The following is a 12,126-nucleotide window of genomic DNA, read 5'->3' as shown; positions in this document are numbered from 1 at the left end:
AATCCAGCGACCGTCGTACCTACACCGCCCTCCACTGACGCCATACCTAATCTCCCAATTCGCGTTCCCCAAGCCATTGGATTGGCGCCGTGACACCTCGACGCTGCGCCCATGAGCAGCCCGCCATCGACGCCCGCCACGCCCACCAGCGCATTCGCTTTCTCCTACCGCAGTCATGACGGGCGCTACTGCCTCAAACGACCCTTCAGCGTCTCCTCCCCGGACTCCACCCATGCATGCGCAGAGGGCTGGACGTGCTGCTCCAACGGGAAACTCTCCCTCGGGAACCTTCTTCGCCGACGAGACGCCCACCGACAAGAGACGTAGTACAGCAACCGACCTGTCGCGTCTGTCGCGCGATTCGCACGACCTCAAGTTCAGGGATGTCACAAGGTCGTCCGTCGTAGAGAATATGCTCTTCTCATTGGAGAACCTGCCCTCCGGCAGTGACACCTTCCACACGCCTTTTGGCGGCTCGTCTTCTTTGCGCTACGACGACGACGACGACTTTTATCGCTCCACCCTCGCCCGCTTCTCCCCTCCGCGCATCCTCCGCACCCACGGCAGCGAAGCTTCCTTTACCGTCGACTACGACCAACCCGACGACTACCTCTCCCGTTACTCCTCGCGCCGAGGAAACAGCGCCGCAAACTTCCGCTCCGTTCTCGACAGGATAGACAGCGCCGGCTCGCGGGCAACAAGCACCGACGCCGCCAGCCGCAACAGGCCTTTGTTCGCCGACGAGGGCTATTCACATCATGTCAGAGGCGCTGGGAGAAAGGGCAGCAAGGGTAGTTCGAATTCAAGCCTCGACCTTGGCTACAGCACTCCTACTGGCAACCGCCCAGGAGACCATCGCGTAGGACTCTCCCCAACTTTTGAGGAGAGGTACAGCGAGCGCCCCAGATCTCAGCAACCTCAGAGCGACTCCATCATGGACCGAGGACGGCCGGATGTCATGTCGTTTGGCGGCTACGATGCGGCGCCCACTCCAACAATTCCGACAGGGTCCCGCCGGCACCAGGGTGCCCCGACATCCAACTCCAGTTACGACTTCTCCCAGGGAGAGGCCTATACGTCGCCGCCAGCGCATATCTCTGCGACGCCGGCACCCGTACCGCGTAAAAATAGTCTCCGATCGTCGTCCAGCAAGGGGCAGCAGCAGTGGAATGGGAAGCCTCGAGCAGCAGGAGGAGGGCCCGACGAGAACATCCGAAGCCAAGCCAAAGAGTTTGTCAATGCTGTCAACTCGTCTAGCAACCACGAACTCCCCAGGCTCCCCTCTTTGTCGGCCTTTGCAGATTCGGCGTCCAACAGCCGAGTCGCCTCTCCCGCAACCCAGACATCAGCTCCGCCCAAGCAGGAGCAGCGTGGCTTCTTCAGCCGAGTGTTCGGCGCGAGGAAAAACAACCAACAGGTACAAGAAACGCCGAAGACGGCGGGGCTGCCGCCTCAGGACCAGCAACGCCAGCGGTCTCCTGAGCCCAATAACCGGCGTCCTTCGACGACGCCTGCAAACTCTGTGCATGGTGCGTCGAAACTGCAGCGAATGAAATGCATCCAAGTACTGACATGCTGCAGCATCCCAGCACACGCATAGCAACACGCACGCCAAGGACGACCAGCGACCAGCCCCTGTGTTGAACAAAAAGAATTCGTCGTTTTTCAGACGCCGCAAGAGATCCGTAACCGAACAATCGGCTGCCCCGCCTATGCCTTCCCCGGGCCAAGCTCGCACGGAGCTTCCAGAATCCGTGGTACCTAGTGCCTCGGTGACAAGCCTGCGTCAGATAATGACCCCCTATCTGAACGACCCGAGGAGCGACTCGCCCGCGGCGTCGCACTACGACAGCCGAGAACAGCAGCGCCCTCTCCGTGATGGAGTAGATAAAATGCCTGGTTTCTCCCCAGAGTACAAGCCCCACAAGGATGCTACAATCCGCCCCGTCAAACCGGGCTCCCGTGGAACGGACGACAGCGTGCCACCTGCTTCCGACGATGTGCAGCAAAGCCCTAAGTACAAACTGAAGGTGAAACGCAGCAAGGGCAGCAGGGCGAACGACGACTCGTCCTTCCTGGCGGACAGCAGCGGTACTGAGGATAAAGCCTCGACCCCTCCCCCAGCCGAAAAGGGTCCCTTCATGGCCGTCCCAGAGCAGTCCAGGAGACCTGCCACCAGCCCTGCACCCCCTCAACTCGCACCGCTTCCTGGCCAGGAGAATGCTCGATCAAAGGCCAACGGCTCCGAACTACACACCACACCCCACAAGACGCTGCAGAAAGAGATGGAGGACGAGGACAGTTGGGTGATTATGAATCCTGCGCGTCAGGACGCAAGCGGAAATGACGTCAGCGAGGGCAAGTCCCGGGTCTGGTTGCATCCAGATTCGTCTGACGAGGGGTACGGCGAGGACGTGTCGGATCTGGCCTTGCCGCTTGAGGGAACGCGAAAACAGCCGGACCCTGACACTTCGAGCGACGCGTACCACTCTTCCGCCTCGAATCTGCCCGTGTTGCAAATTGACGGTCACGAAACCAGACCATCGATTGAGGCGCGCCGCCCATTGACTGCAATTGACGAAGAGCCGACGGACGACGACCGCGAAAAGGCGAGGCAGGTGTTTGAGGGTGTTGAGACATTTGTGCCGAAATCCAGGGCTGCAGCATGGCTTGGCGAAAAGACGTCCGTCAGCGCGCGGTGCCGCAAGGCGTACATGGAATTGTACGAGTGGACGGGCTTCAGCATCTTGCTTGCAATGCGCGATCTTTGCAACCGACTGGTGTTGAAGGGTGAGACGCAGGAAGTTGACCGTGTTCTCGATGCATTTGCGCTGAGATGGTGCGAGTGCAACCCGAATCACGGCTTCAAGGCGCCAGGTAATTTCTGCAAGACTTTGGTAGGTTTGGTCGCTGACAGAATGACAGGTGCCGTCCACACCATTTGCTATTCCTTGCTGCTGCTCAACACCGATCTCCACATGGCCGATATCGAGTCCAAGATGACCAGGACACAGTTTGTCAAGAACACACTGCCGACCATCACGAGCGTTGTCGAGGCCGAGCTCTCTGAAAGCGATAGCCACCTCAATGACTTTTCTCGAAGCTCCACTGCAATGGACGATTTCCCGTCTTCTCCGACAGGTGACTTTGGCAATATTGGTGACCGCGGCTCCACAGAGTTGGGCACCAAGAGATCGAGGAACCGTCTCTCAATCAAGCCAGCCATTTCTCATCGTCCGGAGTCGGATGGGTACGCTTACGATTCGGGCACTGGCGACCGCTGCACCGCATTGGTCAAGGCACCATTCGATGGTCCCATGAAGGCGTGGGAGTCTCAGGTTGAGATTGTGCTCAAGGAGTTTTACAACTCAATCAAGAGCCAACGTCTGCCGCTGCATGGCGACTCGAGCAACCCGACTACTTCTTCCAACAGCCTGTCGGTCAGTGGAGTCTTGCGCCGTACGCCATCGGTGCTCAGCAAGGCTCCATCCGACACGACAAGTTACCGTGGCCGAGCTTCCGACTTCCGTTCCGCATCTCGCTGGAATCCAAAGGCCAGGTCTCGGCCAAGGATCTATCCCAACTCGACACTGGGATCGAGTCGCACAAGCCTCGAGGAGCCGTCTGTGTGGAGCCCTGCACCTTCGAGTAAGTGGAGCAGCTATTCCGTTGGAAAGACCGGTACATCCATGTCAGTTGAATCCCTAGGCTCTCACTTTTCTCCCGTGGACTACAACCCGTCCATTGGCTTTGCGAACCTCCTGAACCAGGCCATGATTCGTGAAGAGAACCACGTGCCCACCAACAGTGAGGACTTTGGCCGGACCGCACCGCTGCTCGAGGACGAGACTTTGGAGCTTCACGGACCACCGTGGGCAAAGGAGGGCATCCTGAAACACAAGTTCCATCTCGAATCTATGCAGAAGCGCTTCAAGGACCGCAACTGGAACGAAGTGTTTGGCGTCATCGAAAAGGGTTACATGAAGCTCTTTACATTCAACTCGCACGGCAAGTCGACCCGCAACAAAGGAAAGCGTAGGCCGTCGGCGGGTGATGTCGTTGGAGGTGGCAACTGGCTCGACAATGCCGAGGAGGTCCAATCATTCCTCTTGCGCCAGACTCTGGCGACGATTCTGCCGCCTCCAGGCTATTCTAAGCAGAGGCCACACGTCTGGGCCCTGTCTCTTCCCACTGGTGCTGTCCACCTCTTCCAGGCAAACACGGCGGATATTGTCAAGGAGTTTGTCAACACGGCCAACTACTGGGCTGCGCGTCTTTCCAAGGAGCCGCTCGTTGGTGGTGTCAGCAACTTGGAGTATGGATGGGGAGAGGGTGTCATCAATCCTGCCCTCATTGGCATCAACCGGCCGGATACATCGCCCATGTCGAACAATGTGGGAATGCCGAGGCCTAGTCTTCAAAGCTCTATTCGAAGCTCGATTGACCACGGATCCGGAAACGTCAAGCCCAGGCTGCCGGGAGACAAGGTTCCGATTTCAGACTGGAAGCCACCGACGCCCAGCATGATGGCCAGCAACTTGATGGAAGTGGACCAGCTCAAGGCTCTCGCCGCCTATGTCAAGAGTGTTGAAGAAGAACTGTCGAGGCATCAGGAGCTGAGGGCTCCGATGCTCATTGCGGTAGGTATTCAGTGCGATTCCCATGATCGTTTTCCGCTTGGATTGCCGCTGCCGTCCGACTCGCGCGGGGACGTCCGTCAGGACGTCGGCCTGTGCGTTTCGTATGGACTGCAGTTGCATGTCCGGTCCTTGGACCAAACGTCCCAGCCCTCGTCTGATTTCGATTTTCAAACGTTGTTTGCGCTCGAGCCTCGCACCTTTGATTTGTCTGCTTCTTCGTCTTTACAAGCCGCGCGTCGTCCAAGCACTGCTCACGCGCAATCCGCTAACTCTACCCTCTCACCGTCACAGTTCTCTCCACGCCATCCCAACGCCGGCAAGGCAATGGCAAACTTTCAGAAAAAGTCCGAGTATCTCCTCAAGGAGCTCATCAAGTTCAAGACGTACATTGAAGCGCTCAACTTTGCGCACAACACCAAGACCGAGATTTACAAGGAGCGCGAGGAGCGGGAGCAGGAGAAGGCGGCGTTGGCGGAAGAAAAGGCCAAGAGGGCAGCGGCTGCAGGCGAGGGCCCGGCTGAAGAGGGTCGAGACACCATGTCAGCCGCAGACTCCTTCACCTCTGCCCCTGAAGCGCGGCAGGTGATTCCCGACGAGGCGCGCCAGATGCTCGAAGCCATGGGAAGAGACGGCGAATGAAGACCGGGACACCATCACCCGTTTCGTCGCAAGTCTTGAGCTTCCTCTTGGCTGATTGCTCTTGGTTGCTGCATAGGCCTCCGCTCAAATTCTCGACGTGGAACCAGACGCGCGGCAGGCGCTCGCTACACAGGCGGCGGCGCACCACCATCGTGATTGTCCAGAATCGGCCGTGGTAGCGAAACGCCGCGTTGCGCCTCAATCAGCCTCGGAGACATGTGGCGTCGTGGCGCCCTCGCGTCCCGACTCCCGAGTCACACTGCGGGTTTTTCGTTACACGGCTTACGACGTTGCCAACGGTCTCGCAGGTGTGCAACGCAACCTCGAGACTGCCATATGTCTCAACGGCCAGGCGGAGGAAGGAATGCTGGTGGCTCCTCCCGAGTCGAGTCAAGCCCAATCCGACTTGTCTCGTCGCACCTCTCCGACATTTTGGGCCCCTGCCCACGCGGCCTCTGATGCGCGCCGACGCGCGATTCTTTGGAGGGCGGTCCTGTTGATATGGCGTCTCCTATTCCCACCTCCAGTCCTCTGGGCGGCTCCTGCGGGCTCTTGCTTCTCTTCTTTTTTGATTTCCATATATTCTTCTCCCTCTGCAACAGAGACCGAGATTTCTTCCCAACCTTTTCATCTTCAAAAGACCTTTATAACCCTGTATTACTAGTAGTAGCTTGCCGTCTCTTTTTTCGTTTGCGCTTCGAGTTTTTTTTCGTTGGGCGGCTGCGTAGCGTTTTTGCGTTGGGTTCAGTAAAAGAGAATTGCCTTTGCCGTTTTTTTAAATTGTTTGTTATTGATTGGATCGGTTGGGCTCGTTGACGGATCGGATGGAATGGGATGGATGGGATAGGCGGCAGTTGACGCGGTCGGGCTTCTTTTATTCTTGGTAATTGCTTGCTTGCTTACTTGGGTGGAGGAGCAAAGTGGTGGGAGCGAGCGTGCGTGTATGGATGATGGGGACTTTGATGGAGCGGAAGGGTCGCGTTTCTTCTTATTGTCATGTCAGGGTTTTCTTTCAGTCGCAACGAAGAGCGAGGAGATGACCCAGTCAAGATATGTTGTTGTTGTTGGGAGCGAAAGAGGCCCAAGCCATGGTTCACTGAAGAGCAGGCGTACTGTACGTGCCTTGACTAGGCTCCTGCAGCGAGAGCGAGCAACGAAGGAAGCACGTGCAAAGAAAGACTTTTTTTTCAAGACAGGACATAATGAATTGAGAAGATTTGGTTCATTCGGCCAAGGAGAAGTTGTTGCACTGCCTCCTTCCCTTCCTGCCTTCTTCCCTTGATCGCTTCATTGCTGCCGGCGGTTGAACAATGCCGACTTTTTCTCTCTGGTGGTGGGTGCATGGGACGAATGTCGAGGGTCGCGCGGCAATGGTCAAGGCACGCTCTACAAACCACGGATGTTGTGGGGTAATTGGTCGCTTTAGAAGAGGGATGTTGGTGGTGTGGTTGGTGTGGTTGCGTTTGGTTTGGGCTGTGCTAAAAGACTTGTTCCGTCTTCGATGATCGTTTCGCGGGACTAGGGTGGAGGGGCTGGAGGTCGAGCAGAGTTGGTGAGGCAAGACTTACCAGTCGATGGGCACAGATTGATACTAGGGCTGGGAGGAGAGGAAGAGCATGGAGATCGGAGAAAGCGCGTGGACGGATGGTGAGGTAAAGAAGACTTTGGTGTCTTTACTTTAACACAAGTGAGAGAGAGCGCGGTCACGGTGGGTGGTGGACCCGCGACGATATGTAGTTGGTCAAGAAATTGGGACGACATCACTCGCTGTGTGTGGCTGCGCTGCGCCGCGCCCACCTGCTCAAAGTTGGGTGAGGTGAGAGGATGGATTTTGGACAAGGTAGAAGATGTGTGGCTGAGGTTCCTCATCGCAGGTGAGATTTCTTGCTCCCTCACTCCTGTCCTGCGCCTCCTCCTTGGTATTGCGTGTCTGCTTAAAATCAGAGGACTGGGACTTTTGTTCATCCTTTTCACTTGCATCAGCCACACATCCGACATTGTGTAGTTATCTTGGCTTGCTCGCTTGCTCGTCGTCGATCTGATCTGATCTGATCGCTCCAAGGTAAGATGGGAAAGAACTACTTCCGTCAACGCTGTTCAGCTCAACAGCACCACCTCCTTCTCACCTTCTTACCTTACCCCACCGGCCGTCTTCATCCATCTGCTCAGTCATCCAATTTCTCTCCGTCCACCTCGCTCCCTGCGTACCGCTTCTCATCAATTGGCCAGGAAGAGTGCGTGACCTGACGGTCGAAACCACGACGCGGCAACCCTCGTATCGATACCCATCGTCATCCATCGCAGTTATATCATCAAGAAGGGTCTGTGGAGAACGAGCTCAATCAACTGGCATCGGTTGATCAGACGCATCGGTTTTTCTGTTCAGCTGTTTTGCTGCACTTCACCTCGGACTCGGCCAACCAAAGGTCCTCGCCGTCGAACCCATCGTCTATTCATCGCGCCGTTCTCACCTGCGGATCCTCCCCGGGCTACCCATCCGACGCACCTCTAACCGCCTACGTCACAATCCACTCTTCAATCAACGACAGCCAGCATGGCCAGATTCCCAGCAAGCCGTCAGCAGAGGGGCAGTCCTCGCTCCTCCAACTCGGGCGAAAACACGGACAACACGCTGGTGGCCTGTACCCGTCAGCAAAGCTGCAGAACCGACGATCTGGAATTAGGCTCGAGCTCAGACAGCGCCCGTTCAAGTCCACCGCCGTATGCCAGTGTCGACGCGCTTAAGCGGCGCTCTCACGGGGACCTGGGCAATGCGGGACAGACCTCGCAAGGAAGAACACGCGGAGGCGGGCGCGGCGAAGACCTAAGAATACCGGAGCTGGCCCTGACACCCCCCGGGACGTCGGAATCGCTGCCTTTGACGCCGCCATCGATCTCATCGTCCTCATCTCCTGAGCGGCAGCAACAACAACAAGAAGACCCGCCATCATTATCACGCGCGCTAGCTCCAATCCGCCTCCACTCGTCAACCACATCTTCTCGCCATCGTGCCGTCTCCGCCGAAGAACTCTACAGCATCCCGCGCCTGCCACCGCCGGCACCAAACCCAACCGCCCTCTCCATCCCCGACACCATCCGCCTCTTCACCACCTGCGTCGGCATCGTCTGGTGCATCGCCGTCCCCATCCTCTGGACCACCCTGGGCAAGACGTACGCCGCCACGCACAAGTACAAAACCAACGCCCTGTTCCGCGGCCAGCTCGCCGCCGCTTGCGGGCTCGCCGCGCTGGGTGGCGTCTTGATCGAAATCACACTGAGCATCGTCGTCGCGAAGAGGCGCATCAGGCGCATTCGTGCTGTCGCGTCGCTCAGGAGGTCGACGAGGGGCTGGTGTGCGGAGCGCGGTGTGGATCACGCGGAGGTCATGGCCGGGCTGACGAGCTACGAGACGGGGGATCGAGTGTGGTTTCGCGCGGCGTTGATGGCTGTCATCTGCGTTGTCGTGGTGTTGATGGTTTTGGTCGGGTTCGTGTTGCATTGAGCATGGGGGAAGAGTGAAGGGAGAGGGCGAGACATGTTTGTGGGATGCGGGGGTTTCTGTCTCCTGGCTGTTTGGTTTGGACATGGCGTGGACTCGGTTTTGGATACCAAAGACGCCTTTTGGATTGCACCGCTGGACTGTGTTGTGTCTTGGGAGTAGTCGGCCGCTGGCGGTCCGCTGCCCGCTTGGTACACACGCTTTGTTGGAGAATCATCATTCAGACGAATCGATCCACGCATCATTCCATGTTCAGTGTTGGAAAAAATTGGACACTGTCGATCTGCAGGATTTCAGTTGAGCCGCAAGATAAAGAAATTGTTACGCCAGAATTGGTAGAAGGCGGCCTATTGGAAGCACGCAGCCAGCACGCGATTGCCCATGTAGAAGAGCCAGGCCAGGAGGATAAGGTCAGACCCATCATCGATGCAAACGACCTATACAGCTCTAGAGTCTTCTTTATAGTGAAGATTTAATTCATCCGTACCTACGTGGCAGTTTGTCTGCAGCTCCACAGCCTTGTGGTGTCTCTGCCTCTCCTCGCGTCGTACGAATGATGACGTACGCGGGGCTGTGGGGGCCGTGGTCATCAGGCTGAGCCGAACGACATCTGCATCTGACGACTGATCCGCTTGCCTTCCAGTTCTTGTTCAACAAGTCTGTTTGTTCCTGGTTCGAAAAATTTCGCTCATAGCTTAGCTGATGACTCCAAGCATCACTCACGACATGGACGATCGACCAGCGCGACTCGGAACGGAGACTGTCAGATGTTCAACATGTTTAGATCTCCAGTATGAGCTCTACCAACCATTATTCAGCGCCATTCTCAAGCCCTATCATCGTGTTATTACGATGAGCATTAAAGATCGTCTGAGTCGTCATCACCTCGCCTCATTTGCAAGTATAAGGGAAGCTGCAGAGAAAGGCTGTTCTTTCTGCTCAATCCTTAGTCAAGGCTGTGATCTCTTCTGGCCCCTCGAAGCCGACAGATCCTACGTACCAGCTAAGCTCTTCAATACCGATTCCGAACTATCAAAAAGGTTCTCTTTGGACCTGACCGGTCTCTCCGAAGAAGAATTGTGGGGAAAACGCATGTGGGACCTCGTCATCGAGATTAGGCCCGGCCGTGGTTTGCTATTATCCAGAATGGGCAAGCCGGGTATGGCAGAATTGAAAAACACGGAAGAAAGCCTTCACGACATAAGGTGCCGTTTATTCTGTGGCTTACGACACGCTCAAGCTCCTGTTGAATTCTTCACTACAAATGGCTAGTCAGGAAACGTGTTGCAGAAGTATGCCGGTTCTGACGTGAAATAGGTTCGATACCGTATCACCCAAGTTTTGGGCCATCTGCGGACATTCCAATGACCTTTCAAGTCGACTCCATTCGCGACACCTTGCGCGCTTGGCTTTTTGAATGTGACACGAAACACAAGTCCTGTCAGACACTTGGAAATGGAATAGGGGGCTCTTGCCCAAAGAGACTTATTCAAGTGGCGGAAGGTGCCATAAGAGTTGTTGAGCTTGAGTCGGACTCTGAGGTGACCTACACAACGCTCAGTCACTGTTGGGGATCTGAGTTTGATGCAGAACGGGTTCCCAAAGCCCTATCAACAAACATTGGGTCTTTGCAAGTTTCAATCGACTGGACTGAAATTCCCCCTACCTTCCAGGACGCAATCAAGATCACTCGGCTCGTGTCCTGTGAGTACATATGGATCGATTCCCTTTGTATCATTCAGGACGACGCAGAAGATTGGGAGAATCAAGCGTCGCAAATGGCAAAAATGTACAGCAACTCGTATCTCAATATTGCTGCAACTGCCTCAAGAAACAGCTGGGGGGGCTTACTGAAACAAAGGGTACTGTCTGTGGACCGGGTGTTTGATTCAGCAACAACAAGACCATTGAAGTCTTACGCCTTCGGAGAAAACATAATCGCTCGACCTTATCTTAAACAGGTCCATGACGGCTTTATTGGAACGGGCGTGGAAAGAGATGGGACAGATGGTGGCCGTTTCCCTCTGCTCCTAAGAGCATGGATTTTCCAAGAGCGACTGCTCTCACGTCGCACAGTTCACTTTACGCGGTCTGAAATGGTTTGGGAGTGCAGATCGCATACATCGTGCGAATGTGAGGAGTATGACCCACCGCCTGGGAACGACAACATTAAGACGAAGTTCGATCACATTATTCGCTCCAGCACCACTGAAATTGTGTCTAAGGTGTGGTGGAATTGCGTCCTGAACTACACCGAGATGGACATAACGAAGTCCACGGATTGGCCACATGCGATCGCCGGCCTGGCATCAAGAGTCCTTCCGTACATGCGGAGCAACTATTCAGCTGGACTTTGGGAGAAAACGCTTCCGTTCGATCTTCTTTGGGCTCGACTCTCGGCAGATCCCATCCAACTCTATGACATGTCGTACGGTGAATGGCCTTTCCATTCGTCTTGCTTCCCAAGAACTCCACCCACTTGGTCGTGGCTCAACTTCCGAGTCGTTTCAACAGCCCGGGAAGGTCTCGTCCGAAATGTGATGGAACCGTCGATGTTTGTCGTCGATGGCAGATTTCGCCATGAATTTGGAAGCCCGATTGAAACATTCGAAGACAGGGAGGAGGCCGGATTCTGGATCAACCACCCAGGGAAACCATTATTCTTGGAAGGGGCATCTCGCAAAGGCCATATCCTCCTCAATCGGTACCCAAAATTCCGGTACTCCAGGCTCGACATTAATTTCGAGGATAAGATCTACTGCGAAGACTATTTCACGTCGAAGAACAATGATGTCTTCGAAGGGGTTACCGATTCTCCACAAAATCTCATTGAGGGTCCTTCTTCAGCTGTTCACGAGCTAGAGCACGACATTATCTTCATCTTGCTTGACTTCCAGTTCCCCAAAAGCTTAAATGACCACTGGTACCCAGTCCACTGCCTCTGTATCGGACAATACATCAAACCAGATGTTCGAAAGAGAGACTCCGTCCAATTTCTTATTCTTGCTGCTGTTCCTGGAGAAAGTTATTACATTCGTGTTGGGAGAGGGGTATTGAAGGGCCCGAAGAGATTGTTTCAAGACTCAGAAGTCTGTCGCGTGGAAGTACGATGATGAGTGACACTTGAAATGTCTGAGAGATTCCAAGCGCATGGGTATCACCCAAGTGCGTCAAGAACAGAAGAAATGAAGACCTGGGCGCTGAGAAAGATGGGATGGGTGCAAGGAGCAGTAAAACAGCGACTCGCCCTAGCCGAAATCTTCGTCGGCAACCCCCCGTGATCTCTGCACTTCTGAAGCGAGCGGCACGATTGGGTTCGAAAATACCTATTTCTGAGAGCGAGCCACG

The 12,126-nt window shown here is 55.4% G+C and overlaps 4 protein-coding genes across 4 annotated transcripts; 3 read left to right on the top strand and 1 right to left on the bottom strand.

Moving 5' to 3' along the window:
* Positions 1 to 776: 776 nt before the first annotated feature.
* On the top strand, positions 777 to 5,461 carry BKA78DRAFT_70127 (uncharacterized protein). The gene is made up of 3 exons (XM_066893605.1): positions 777 to 1,529; positions 1,582 to 2,877; positions 2,926 to 5,461. The coding sequence occupies exons 1-3, from the start codon at positions 935 to 937 to the stop codon at positions 5,277 to 5,279; spliced, it is 4,245 nt and encodes a 1,414-aa protein (XP_066747382.1). The 5' UTR covers positions 777 to 934; the 3' UTR covers positions 5,280 to 5,461.
* A 1,218-nt stretch (positions 5,462 to 6,679) lies between these two features.
* On the bottom strand, positions 6,680 to 7,555 carry BKA78DRAFT_70144 (uncharacterized protein). Its single transcript, XM_066893606.1, has one exon. The coding sequence runs from the start codon at positions 7,275 to 7,277 to the stop codon at positions 6,798 to 6,800; it is 480 nt and encodes a 159-aa protein (XP_066747381.1). The 5' UTR covers positions 7,278 to 7,555; the 3' UTR covers positions 6,680 to 6,797.
* A 278-nt stretch (positions 7,556 to 7,833) lies between these two features.
* Positions 7,834 to 8,781, top strand: BKA78DRAFT_292215 (uncharacterized protein; the record flags this gene model as incomplete). Its single annotated transcript, XM_066886018.1, has 1 exon — positions 7,834 to 8,781. The coding sequence occupies one exon, from the start codon at positions 7,834 to 7,836 to the stop codon at positions 8,779 to 8,781; it is 948 nt and encodes a 315-aa protein (XP_066747380.1).
* A 639-nt stretch (positions 8,782 to 9,420) lies between these two features.
* Positions 9,421 to 12,019, top strand: BKA78DRAFT_70114 (heterokaryon incompatibility protein-domain-containing protein). The gene is made up of 3 exons (XM_066893604.1): positions 9,421 to 9,435; positions 9,492 to 10,045; positions 10,096 to 12,019. The coding sequence occupies exons 2-3, from the start codon at positions 9,505 to 9,507 to the stop codon at positions 11,889 to 11,891; spliced, it is 2,337 nt and encodes a 778-aa protein (XP_066747379.1). The 5' UTR covers positions 9,421 to 9,435; positions 9,492 to 9,504; the 3' UTR covers positions 11,892 to 12,019.
* Positions 12,020 to 12,126: the final 107 nt, after the last annotated feature.

Source organism: Phyllosticta capitalensis, assembly GCF_038381095.1.
Source record: "Phyllosticta capitalensis strain CBS 128856 chromosome Unknown BKA78scaffold_2, whole genome shotgun sequence".
Classification (NCBI taxonomy): domain Eukaryota; kingdom Fungi; phylum Ascomycota; class Dothideomycetes; order Botryosphaeriales; family Phyllostictaceae; genus Phyllosticta; species Phyllosticta capitalensis.
Note: the sequence above shows the minus strand (reverse complement) of the source record. Positions and strands in the feature narration are given on the sequence as shown.

What these genes read in the sequence shown, in the direction of transcription:
- BKA78DRAFT_70127 (XM_066893605.1), top strand. Translation starts at nt 935, where the DNA reads ATGGACCGAGGACGGCCGGATGTCATGTCGTTTGGCGGCTACGATGCG. An exon ending in GCCTGCAAACTCTGTGCATG is followed by an intron (nt 1,530 to 1,581) that starts GTGCGTCGAAAC and finishes GACATGCTGCAG; the next exon opens with CATCCCAGCACACGCATAGC. An exon ending in TCACGGCTTCAAGGCGCCAG is followed by an intron (nt 2,878 to 2,925) that starts GTAATTTCTGCA and finishes ACAGAATGACAG; the next exon opens with GTGCCGTCCACACCATTTGC.
- BKA78DRAFT_70144 (XM_066893606.1), bottom strand. Translation starts at nt 7,277, where the DNA reads ATGTCGGATGTGTGGCTGATGCAAGTGAAAAGGATGAACAAAAGTCCC.
- BKA78DRAFT_70114 (XM_066893604.1), top strand. Translation starts at nt 9,505, where the DNA reads ATGGACGATCGACCAGCGCGACTCGGAACGGAGACTGTCAGATGTTCA. An exon ending in TGAATTCTTCACTACAAATG is followed by an intron (nt 10,046 to 10,095) that starts GCTAGTCAGGAA and finishes GACGTGAAATAG; the next exon opens with GTTCGATACCGTATCACCCA.